This window comes from Alligator mississippiensis, chromosome 14 (assembly GCF_030867095.1).
Source record: "Alligator mississippiensis isolate rAllMis1 chromosome 14, rAllMis1, whole genome shotgun sequence".
NCBI classification, from domain to species: Eukaryota; Metazoa; Chordata; order Crocodylia; family Alligatoridae; genus Alligator; species Alligator mississippiensis.
The window spans coordinates 470,996-481,755 of NC_081837.1; the positions used below are offsets into that span (position 1 = coordinate 470,996).

The 10,760-nt window shown below is 69.5% G+C and overlaps 1 protein-coding gene across 2 annotated transcripts; it reads right to left on the bottom strand.

Annotated features, from left to right (window-relative positions):
- Nucleotides 1-486: 486 nt before the first annotated feature.
- Nucleotides 487-10,749, bottom strand: SCARF1 (scavenger receptor class F member 1). 2 transcript variants are annotated; one of them, XM_059717144.1, is made up of 12 exons: nt 10,211-10,749; nt 9,772-9,973; nt 8,910-8,971; nt 8,639-8,740; nt 7,897-8,422; nt 6,533-6,751; nt 5,970-6,098; nt 5,792-5,895; nt 5,077-5,191; nt 4,454-4,578; nt 4,028-4,171; nt 487-3,416 (listed from the first exon to the last, which is right to left on the bottom strand). In XM_059717144.1, exons 1-12 carry the CDS (start codon nt 10,362-10,364, stop codon nt 2,404-2,406), a joined length of 2,895 nt encoding a protein of 964 aa, XP_059573127.1. In that variant the 5' UTR covers nt 10,365-10,749; the 3' UTR covers nt 487-2,403. The 2 variants fall into 2 exon arrangements, with proteins under 2 accessions (XP_059573127.1, XP_059573128.1); XM_059717145.1 differs by lacking the exon at nt 5,970-6,098.
- Between the last annotated feature and the right edge of the window lie 11 nt (nt 10,750-10,760).

A 10,760-nucleotide genomic window follows, 5' to 3' on the forward strand; every position in this document is an offset into this window, starting at 1 on the left:
GCCAGAAAACAGCGGCGGGCGCGGATTGGCTGCGGCGGGGCTAGAAACAGGCTCCCGCCAATCCGCGCCGCCTCCCACCCCTCCCCGCCCCGCCCCGCGCCGCCGCGCATCCCCCGCACCGAGCACCGCGCCCCCCCCCGCCCGCGGGGTCGCGCCGGGCTCCCCCCGCTGCGGGCGCCGCTCGGGTGCAGCCCGCCCCGTCCGCCCGCGCGGCCCCGCGGCGCCACCTGCCGGGAGCGGCGCGCACCGCACCGCACCCGCGCGCAGCCCCGGGACGACCGTGGTCCCCCGCGTCTCCGCCCGCGAGCCCACCCCTCGCTCCCCGCACCGGGCCGGCACGGCCGCGGGATCGGGCCCACCGCGGGGCAAAGGCGCCCGGCTCGGGCCGGCCCCGGCCCCCGCCCCTCCGGCGAGCCGGGCCGGGCCGGGCCGGGCCTCTCCGCTCTCCCCCGTGCCGGGAAACGCTCAGCAAACGGAACCCATGGCCACAGCAGACATTTTAATCAGGGCGAAGATCTCTGCCGCAGCTGAGCGGTTATGCTGAAGACAGGAAAGACAGTATACTTGCTGGCAGCTACCGCCTGCCCCAGACTCACGTGAGATACATTTTTTACTCGAGGGTAGAAATTCAGCTGGCGGTGGAGCGACAGTACCCCGTCTGCACAGCCCCAGGCAGATGCATCCCGGCCCCCGCAGTAAAGCCGGCTGGCTCCGAGCCCGCCCCGTCCTGCCCCGGGCGAGCAGGCGGCGGGAGAAACGGGCCCTGTGCCCCGGGGCCGGGCGCTGCGGCCGCCGTCCTGGCAGGCAGGTCCCAGGGCAGAAGTGCCCTGTCTAGCACCCACCGCGATTGCAAAGCAGGAACTGCCCCTGCCTGGGACTTCTCCTCAGCCCCCCGCAGGGAAACACCGGGCCCAGGGGCCGGATCCGCTCTGCACACTCGGGGGCTTGGGGAGAACTGAAGCCTGGCAGCCCTAAAACATGATCCAGGGACCTCAGCTTGGGATTACCGCCCCTGACAGGAGCCACGGCCTACGGTTCCTCGCTCCGAGGCATTCCCAACCCCGCCACGCTCTGCCTCGCTCGCTGTTGTCTGTAAATGCAAGCAATGAATCCCTGCAAACAAGCCAGAACTGCAGCAAGCCCCGGGCGGGAGCGAGGACTCTGCCCCGGTCCCCGAGCCTCGTGGTGGCAGCAGCTTTGCACTGCAGGACAGCGACCAGGTTGTGTGGTGCTGGACCCGGGGCCGGACGGGCAGGAATCCCCCTCGGGCAGAGCCTCCCCTGCCCCGGTGACACAGGGCTAGACACAGCACGGAGCCCCGATACACGGGCAAGCCCAGCCCCGGGGCCCCGGTGCCACAGCAGCGCCGCGTTTCACACACCAGCTGGAGCTGGAGGGACCGGAGCACGTGTGGAAGGCAGCTTGGGAAACCTGCAAGAGCCCACTGTTCTGCAGCTAAGCAGCTAAAATGAACCATGCCGGGCTGCTTCCGTCTCCACGCGGCACGGTCAACTAAAAAGCCCCCATTGTAACAGCCCCTCCGGCCGGGAGTCCAAGCCAGCGCTCCCCCTCCTGAGAGCCTCCCCAGGACGGCGGGTTGCTGGCTCCCAGCACTGAGCCGGGGCCGCGGCTGCAGGTCACTGCCAGCTGCTTCGGTGGCACGTGCGCTCTGGCGGCGCAGCTGCCGCAGCTCCAGTGGCAGGAACAAGTCCCATCCCCGTGCTCACGCAGCAGAGCGGAGCGGCACACGGGCCCAGGCCCCACTTCCCCAGGGGGCCACTCCGAAGTGGGCCCGTGCAGCAGGTCCTGCCAGCACCCGAGGCAGCAAAAGGAGCAGGAAGAACTGGGAGCGTGGCAAGGCAGCCCCAGCCCAGGGAGCTGTGGAGGCCGGGGGTGGGATCCCCTCCCCCTGGGCTCCCAGGGACTGTGGGAGCAGGGGTGGCCCTGGAGAAGCTGTGCCTTGCCCACTGCAGCCAGCCCAGTGGATCCAAGACGCCCTACAACCTGCAGAGCCGAGGTGGCTGCCCGGAAAGCCCAGGAGCAGCTGCACCAAGGTCAGCGCCCAGGCTTTCCATGCAGTCGCGGTGCAGTCATGTCTGACCAGCTCCGGGGCCGGGAAGCCCGGCCTGCCCATGCCTGGCAACGAGCCCCGTGCACATGTAGGTCACCGTGGCCCATCAGGTGCCAGTGCGGTGCTCCCGGCAGGCAGCCTGCCCAGCACAACGCAGCCCCTGACCCGGGGCACGGGCTGGAGGGAGGCACGAGGCATGGGTCCAGCTAGTGCAGCATGTCGGGGAGGGAAGTCTGGGGTCAGAGGAGACGCAGGCCTGCCCAGCTCTGGCTCCAGCTCTGCTGCGGGGAGGCTGAGGTCAGCAGCAGGGGCCGGGGTTGGCGCCGCGGGCCTCAGGGGCTGGCCTCATGTTCTGCGGCGGTGGCTGGGGACTCGCCCGAGGGGCTGCGAGGCAGGCTGCTGTGATAGGGAGTCACGTTCTCATACTTCGGCTCCTCTTCCTCAGCTGCTGCCTGTCCGTTTGCTTCTAGATTTCCAGCTCGCTCAGGACCCTCGCTCTTCTCGGCCTCGTCTTCTCCCTGGGCCTCCGCGTCCCAAACCCCAGGCGCTGCGGGGATGGGAGACGGTCTCTGCCCAGCACGGTGCTGCTGTTGCTCTGCGGGGGGCTCAGCGGTGCCCGGGCCTAGGCTCTTGGTGTCCTCTCTCTGCTGGGGCGGGGTGTGGGTGTATGTGGAGTCCCTCTCCTGGCCCAGGGCCCGGCGGGGAGGCTTCTGGATGCTCTCAGGGCCTCTGCGCACTTTGGGCTCCTCCTTGGAGGCCCTTTTGCCTCTCTGGAAACTGCCCAGCCGTTTGAGAACCGCCTGCACCGGCCCCTCTCCGCTCCCTTGGCTGCCCCCGCTGTGCCGGGTGCCCCTCCTCGCCGTGCCCACCGTCATGTAAATGGTCGTGACGTTCTGCTCCAGCTTCGAAGCTGCCTCGAGGGCCTCCACCCTCTGGGCCACATGCCGGGTGCTGGACACCACCCTCCTCCGGCCCCCTGGGGTGCTGCGGGGTGAGGGCCGGTGGCTGTCTTCGCCCGTGGCGATGGGCTCTGCGTTTTCGTAGTCGTTGGGCCACCCACCTGGCTGGGCACTCTCCTCCACGTCGGCCGGGGGTGGCTTGGGGAGACCCCAAGAGGACTTGGGCTTCCGGGAGGTGCTGGGCGTCTCTACAGAGCCGCTTCTGCACTGAGGGCCAAACTTAGTGCCTTCGGCAAACGACACCGAGGGCCTCTTGGCCTTGGCAATGCTGGACGTGCGGGGGATGATGAACGGCTGGGAGACGTCTTCCAAGTTAAAGGCCGTTGCGTCGGGCAACTCGTTCCCTGGGGAGCCGCCTTCCTGAAGCTCAGAGCCTGCTGGCACATCTGAGGACAATGAAGGGAGGGGTGAAGGCTCCCAGCACGAGGGGACCTCCTGCCACGGGGTCGAGGGCATAGCGCGTGGCCATCTGCTCCTGGCCACAGGCAGGGCTCCGGGGGCTGTAGCTCCCAGCACAAGAGCCATTGGGGTCACGTCTCCTTCACCCACAGACACGGCTCTGGGTCTACGGGGCAGGGTGGAGGGGAAGGCGCTGGGCTGGAAGGCTCCCCCACATCCATGGGGGATCCAATGCAGGCCTAACGTGGGGCTGCTGTGCACGCCCAGGTGCCCCGAGCTGGCTCCAGAAAGCAGCTTTTGAGATCAACAGCATCTTGGGGTGCACAGCTCGGACACCCACTGCAGCAACCCCGAGCGGGTTGTGCAGACGCAGCCTCGGCTTCCCAGCACAGAGGGAAAAGCAGGAGGAGAGAAAGATTCGGAGCTCCACGTGGCAGGAGACCCAGCGAGTGCCGTTTCCCAGGGCTGACCCCCCAACCCAACCCCATGTGTGCAGGCAGCAAGTCACCCCGCACAAAGGCATCTGCACCAGGGGACCGACTGCCCCAGGGAGACTCGCCCAGGGGTCGGAGACAGTGCCCGAGCACGGCAGCATTACCTTCCATGGCAATGGTAGGGACGCAGTAGGCCGGGCCGTCGTCGTCCGAGTCGAAGGAGGAGAAGGAGCTGTCCGAGGCCCAGGCCGCAGAGGGCGGCTCGATGAAGCTGGGGTTGAAGGGAATCTCCGTGTCGTGGTGCGAGACTGCAAGGGAAGGAGCGACCCCATCAGGACCCCGTGCCAGGCTGGCCGCCACCTCCCCGCTGCCCATGGATGCACCACCTCCGGGGCAGGCACTCGCTGGCTGCTGGGCACAGCTCGCTGGCTTGCTCATGGTGGCACTTGTGGAAAGGGGTGGGCAAAGCTCGGGGTGCGCCCAGCCCAGCCCAGCCCAGCCCAGCCCTGCCCCGTGTGCCGGGAGGCGGCTCCAACCCTGGCTGCGAAGGCCCCGACAAGGCGAGGCAGAGCCCACAGCCCTGCTCTTACCTGTGACCCGGGGGAGCTTGTAGCCCCCCAGCGAGAAGCAAGGCAGCATGGAGCTGAGGTTGGCTAGCACACCCTGCACGTGGTGCTTCATTCGGGACAGCACGTCCGCGTCGGCTATGGCTGCCCTGGGGAGCAGGAACAGAGAGCAGGTGGAGAAGCCCGGCTCCTGGCAGGGGTGAGCTCCCTGCCCCCGGGAGCCGTGCAGCGAGCCCGGGTCTGGAGAACCCCCCAGGCAGCAACCCCATCTCTGCCCCGTGCGCGAGGCCTGGGGCCCCTGTCTCTGCACATTTGCAGGTCACTGCAGGACGTGGCCCAGATCTGGATGCTACGGGGGATGCTGCTGGGTCCACACGTTCCCACAGCCCAGAGCGGAGACACCCCAGCTCTGCCCACGCTCGAGTGCTGGGGCTCTGGGCCGACTTACCCAGGAGGAGGAGCTGGCAACTCAGGGAGGTGCAGGACAGTACAAGGGGCTTCAGCAGGAGCACAGAAGTCCCACCAGGCCTCAGCTCAGGGGGAGCTGCTACCGCTCCTCTTCCTGCCTCGGGTGGCTCTGCTTGGCCCGTGCCAGCCCAGAGCCTGTAGCCGCTCCCCTCCCTGCCCCAGGCAGCTCCTCCAGGTACCTGTCCCTCGCCTCCACCTGGCCGGTCCCACAGCAGCAGCAGCAGGCGATGCAGAGCAGCAGGAGCAGCAGCGGGACAAGCACGCCTGCGATCAGGGCGCCCTGGTAGCGAGACCCTGCAGGAGAGGCCAGGCAGCCCGGGGTGAGGCGCTGGACTGCCGGCGCAGCAGGGCCGTGCTACAGTAGCTGCAGCCCGGCAAGTGCCAAGCAGCACCAGACCCCTGGGACGGGATGAGGACAGTTTGGGACCCCTGCCTGGCACTGGCCTTGCCCCCCCCAAACAGGCACAGCAATGCGCCCTGCTGATGGCCAGGGAACTTCAACCCTGGGTCCCTCATCGCTGGGATGGGCTCGGAAGAACAACTCCGCTGCAGAAGCAGGCGGGTGGCTCTGCCCTTGCCCACATGCTCTGGATGACAGCCCTGCCCGACTGCAGGCTGGGCACAGACCCGGCGACAGAGCAAGGGGCTGCAGTCCAGGTAAAGGGCTGCAGAGAGGTGGGCCCTGCTCTCTGCCAGTGCAGACCCCAGCCCCGCCTGCTCAGTGCGGAGCCTGTCATGCCAGGCGCACCCATCTGCGCCCACGGGGAGGGACTGCAGCAGGAAGCCAAAGCCACGGAGGTGGGAACAGGGCCGGGGAGCAGGAGCTGCTGGTTCCGGGAAAGCAGGGAAGTGGTGCGGGCAGCGCAGCGCAGCGCAGCGCAGGGCGTCACTCACTGAGTGCACAGTCCCCGGAGAGCGGGTGGCAGGGGCCCCCTGCGCACGGGCACGGGGACGAGCAGTTCACACCAAAGAACCCATCCTGGCAGGTCTCATTGCAGCTGTGGGGAGAGAGAGAGATGGGAGAGGCCCTGTGGGGACGGGCTGGCTCTGCCCACGTGCCCCTTGCTCTTACCTGCTGCCCCAGTACCCAGCCTGGCAGACGCACTCCCCAGACACCGGGTCGCAACGCCCTTTGATGCATACTGGGCAGGGGAGCTGGCACCTGTCCCCAAACATGCCGTCCGGGCAGGGCGCATCGCAGCTGCAGAGAGATCAGACGGGACTGACACGCAGACTGAGGCCGGGATGCACCCTGCCCGGCAGGGCACAGACCTGCTGCCAGGCCCAGGACCCCTGGGCTCTGTGCCTGGTTGACAGGCTCACAGCACAGCCTGCCCCATCCCACCCTCGGGGAGTGCAGACGCTGACAGCACCGAAGAGCTGGGAGGCCCAGGAGAGCCTGCAGCACGAGGGTGCTGGTGTAAGGGCCCCACAGGGTGCAGGACTGCCTCTGCTCCCCCTGCCTGAGGGCACCAGCGATCACGGCTTTGTGGCTGTTGGCAGACAGGACACGTGGCCAACTAGCAGGGCCAGAGTCTGGGGTCTCTGGAGGCAGCTCCCACCACATGCCCCCTGCACACGCCCGAGACCAGAAAGGAGGTGGCGGCCCCGTCCTGCCCAGCGCAGGGCCCGTACCTGGGTCCTGTCCAGCCGGGATCACAGTCCTGGCAGGTGCCGGTCTTCGGGTGGCAGGTCTCCCCACCCCGGCACTGGGGACAGGCCTGGGAACAGTTCTCCCCGTGGCGTCCAGGCAGGCAGGGCTGGTTGCACAGGGTCCCGTTCCAGCCCGGCTCGCACGCCAGGCAGAACCCATCCACGGGCGAGCAGGGCTGGCTCCGCTTGCAGTGCCCGCAGCTGCCGGGTGATCGGGGGAAGGAGGCGATCAGTGCGGCAGGTAGCGGGGCTGGACCAGGAGGCAGCGGAGGCCCCAGTCCTCCGCCCCACACAGCAGTACCCCAGGCATCGGTGACCCACTGGAGCCTGAACCACCTTGCCAGGCCCAGCCTCGGGCCTGCACATGCAGCAGGGAGCTCCCCACGGCCTCACCCTGCACCGCCAGCCGAGAGCCCAGCCAGGGGCAGGGGCAGGGGCGGCTCCGCCCCAAGGGCAATGCCCGGTGCAGTCCCTGGGGGTGGCAGCAGCAGCCCCACGAGACCTCCCTGGGGCGGCGGAGCCAGCACGCGGCAGGGCCGTGGGGCGACTGGCCACCGTGTCAAAACAGAAAGGCAGGACGCATGCCCGCCTCCTCTCCCTCTGGCTGCCTGCTGTGGACTCGGGGCTCCAAATCCCACTGGCCCCCTCCGGCCAGCCCCACGTCCCTGCGTTGCTGCCCCAGCTGTTAGCACCCCAGCCCCAGCCCCTCCCTCCCTCCCTCCCGGTGGGGGCCTCAATCTGTCCCCTCACCCCCGACCTACCTGCAAAGCTGCTCGCCACGCTGCCTGGCTGCCACACGCGCGTGTGCATGCACACACGTGGTGCCCCTGCGTGCACACACGTGGTGCCCCTGCACCCCGCTCCCCCCAGCCCCGGGCAGCCCCGCACTGCTGGACCCGCCCGCCTGCAGGGGAAACGTTTCCCGCCGCGAACGGAAAACCCCGATCCCTGCACAATACCGCCAGTCTGAGACATGTGCTGTCCGGCACCCCGGGATCAGGACTTCATGCTCCCATTCCGGGACTGTCCTGCCCAATTAGGGTCAGGCGGTTACCCTATGGGGCTGCCCCATGGAGAACTGAGCTGCCTGTTCCTCCACGCTGGCCAGCAGCCCACGGCCGGGACTCCCCAGGGGCACGTGCAGTTGTTCAGCCTGCCTCCCAACCCCGGCACAGCTTCGCTTCCTCTCGCTCCTTCTTGGGCAAGAGCTGGGCTCTGGAGCAAACGGGGCTCAGATCCCAGCACTGACCTCCCCCAGCTCGGCTGGGCAGCGGGGCACACGCCTGGGCCACGGGGCTCTTGGGCAGCCCCTCCCGGGAGCCGGTGCGGAGGAGCGCTGCTCTTACCTGTGCTTGCACTGCGGTCCGTAGTGCCCGGCTGGGCAGGGGTCCCTGCAGCTCCTGCCCTGGTAGCCAGGGCTGCAGGTGCAGGACCCAGTGACGGGGCTGCAGCTCCCGTGCAGGCAGTCGCACGGGTGTTGGCATAACAAGCCCCAGAACCCCGCCTTGCACTCGCACTTCCCCGAGTCCTGGGCGCACGGGGAGAGGTGGCAGGAGCACGGCAAGCTGCACCGCCTGCCCCACCAGCCTTGGGCACAGAGGCACTGCCCGGTGGCGGGGTCGCAGCGGGAGCCAGACAGGTTGCACTGACACTGCCGCTTGCAGGTCGGTGCCCACCAGCCCGGCTCACACAGGCAAGCTCCGGTGAGGGGGTGGCAGTGACCGTGAGGCCCGCATGGGCACGGGAACTGGCAGAGAGGTCCCCAGCGATTGGCGTGGCACGTGCACTGGCCGGTGACGGGGTTGCACTTCCCATGCGGGTGGCACAGACAGCTCTGCTTGCAGTCAGGGCCCCAGTACTGGTCGGGGCAGCCTGCGAAGGCAACAGGAGAGCAGCTGGAGCCGAGGCTGCGCCAGGGCCAGTAGGCAGCTCCGCAGGGCCCCTGCGCCATGGGAGGCAAGGGACAGGAGCTGCCCACCGCCGGGGCCCTCGGGCAGCGGGAATGGCCGTGCCCATCTGCCTGCGTCTGCGGGTCGGGGTGGAGGTGGGCCCGTCCCCAACCCCCTCCTCCGACCCCGCCATACTCACGGGAGCTGCAGTGGGCCCCGAAGAAGCCAGGCTTGCAGCGGCAGACCCCCGGCTTCACACACACCTCATCGGCCGTGCAGGCGTCCTCGCCCTCGCACACTGCTGTGGCAGCAGCAACGGGCAACTCAGCGCAGCTCTCCCGCACCCAGCCCCGTCCATCCCAGCCGGGCACCCCTGGCCCGGCAGCCCAGCCTGCCATAACCCTGCCCCGACAGCTGGCAGCCCGCCGGCCCCGCTGGGCACCTTGCAGGGCTGAAGCCCAGTCACTCACCAGCCGTGCACTCCTTGCCTTCCTGCCTCCAGCCGGGGCAGCACGCCAGGCCTGCGGGGACGCTGCAGGGAGAGCGCGCCGTGAGCCCGAGCCGGGCGCAGGCCGCGGGGCTGGCGCAGGGAGCCATACGCTGCCCGGAGATGGCGCAGCCTGGAAATCCTCAGGGCTCGGGCAGGAAGGAGGCCGAGGCAGGGCCCTGGGGCGACGGGAGCGCCCGGAGGCAGGGCCTTGGGCAGGGAGCCAGCGCACAGGCGGGATGCTGGGCGTGGGGGTGCCTGGCCTGGCCTGGCCTGGCCTGGCGGCTGGGCCCTGCCTGCGTGGCACCACGGCCCGCGGCTCGCCCTCGCCCGGCACGGGGGCTCTGCAGCCGCGGCCCCGCGAGCGGCTCCCTGGCGAGGCCGGCAGCAGCACAGGGCTCAGCTGCCATGGGTGGGGTGGGGTGGGGTGGGCGACGTGGGCCCGAGGCTGCCCCAGAGACACGGCCGCCCAGGACACGGACAAGGACACGAGACCCCCCCTCAGATCCCACATGCCCGAAGCGGCGCCGAGGGATGGGGCTGCCTGGCTCCGCACAGGCGCCGTGTGGCACCGTGGGGAACCAGGCGCCACGCGCTACCGCCGGGCGCATGGCCCGGGCCTGGGCCATGCAACGCCCACAAGCATCCCGCTCAGCCCTGACCAGTACGACTCCATCGCCCAGGCACTGGGCGGCTGCTCTGCCCCATGACCCCCACCCATGACCCGTGACACCAGGCCCCTTCCCTGCCCCGCCTGGCCACGGCTGCCTCCCACCTCGCCCGTCCTGCCCCGCGGCCAAGGGACCGTTCCCCTCCCCGCGTCCCACTGCCCGGCCTTGTCCTACCTCTTGTCCACGCACACGTTCCTCCCGGCTGCGTCCAGCTCCTGCGCGGAGCCCCAGGCCCAGAGCAGGAGCTGGAGGCAGAACAGGACCCGCAGCCACGCCATGCCGGGCTGCCCAGCGCAGTGCTTGCCGTCCAGCCCGTCCGTCTCCTCCGGGTCGCTTGCTTCCTCTCCCTGGCTTGGAGTTTCCTCCTTTCTGCTTCCTGAGGAAACGCGGGAGGGAGGAGGTGATAAAGCCCCGGGCCAAGGGGGCAGGGAGGCAGGCTGGGCTCACACAGGCATTCCCCAGGCCTTTGCCTCGCTGCTGGCCCATGCCAGGTGCCCACACGGCAGGCAGAGGCCAGAGCCTCCCAGCGCCTCGGCATGAGCCTTCGCCCTGCTGCGCTGAGCCAGGCACAAGGGACGCCCTGTGCCGCCTGGCTCCGCCATGCACCCCATACCTTTTCCCTCACCCTGGGCACAGCCCTGGGTGCTGCTATCCCCTGTGGGCCAGCCAGGTGCGACACGGCCTTGTGCATCCGGCCTCCGGGGCACGATGGAGCTGTGGGAAAGGCGCAGGCCTCCGCCGCCCCGCTCCCCCCCGGAAGCCAGCATGGGCTGCAGGGACCGGGCGGGCACGTCTCCAGCCACCAGCGTTCAGCCACCTCTCCTGGCGCCGCAGCAGCGGATGCACAGGAAACAGCTTTTTCCTGCCCCGTGAGCATGAGGTGGAACAGGCTGGGGGCCACCGGGCCAGCAGCACCTCCAGGCTGGGCAGCCCGCCCCGCTTCCCGGCACTTTCTGGGGCTGCAACCCCGCCGGGGCTGGAGCCACAAGAGCAGCAAACGCAGACCAGACAAGGCACTCCCTGCCAGCACTGGGGAGGGGGCTCTGCCGTGTGCCCAGCAGGTGCCCAGGTACCAGCCCCCTGGGGCCGGGGTCACAGCTGTGGTGAAGGCTGGACCCTCAGCTGGCACCCGGGGAGCAGCCAGAGGTGACTCCACAACAAGA

What these genes read in the sequence shown, in the direction of transcription:
- SCARF1 (XM_059717144.1), bottom strand. Translation starts at nt 10,364, where the DNA reads ATGCTGGCTTCCGGGGGGGAGCGGGGCGGCGGAGGCCTGCGCCTTTCC. An exon ending in CCCGGCTGGACAGGACCCAG is followed by an intron (nt 6,099 to 6,532) that starts GTACGGGCCCTG and finishes ATCTCTCTGCAG; the next exon opens with CTGCGATGCGCCCTGCCCGG. An exon ending in GCTGGGTACTGGGGCAGCAG is followed by an intron (nt 5,896 to 5,969) that starts GTAAGAGCAAGG and finishes CTCTCCCCACAG; the next exon opens with CTGCAATGAGACCTGCCAGG.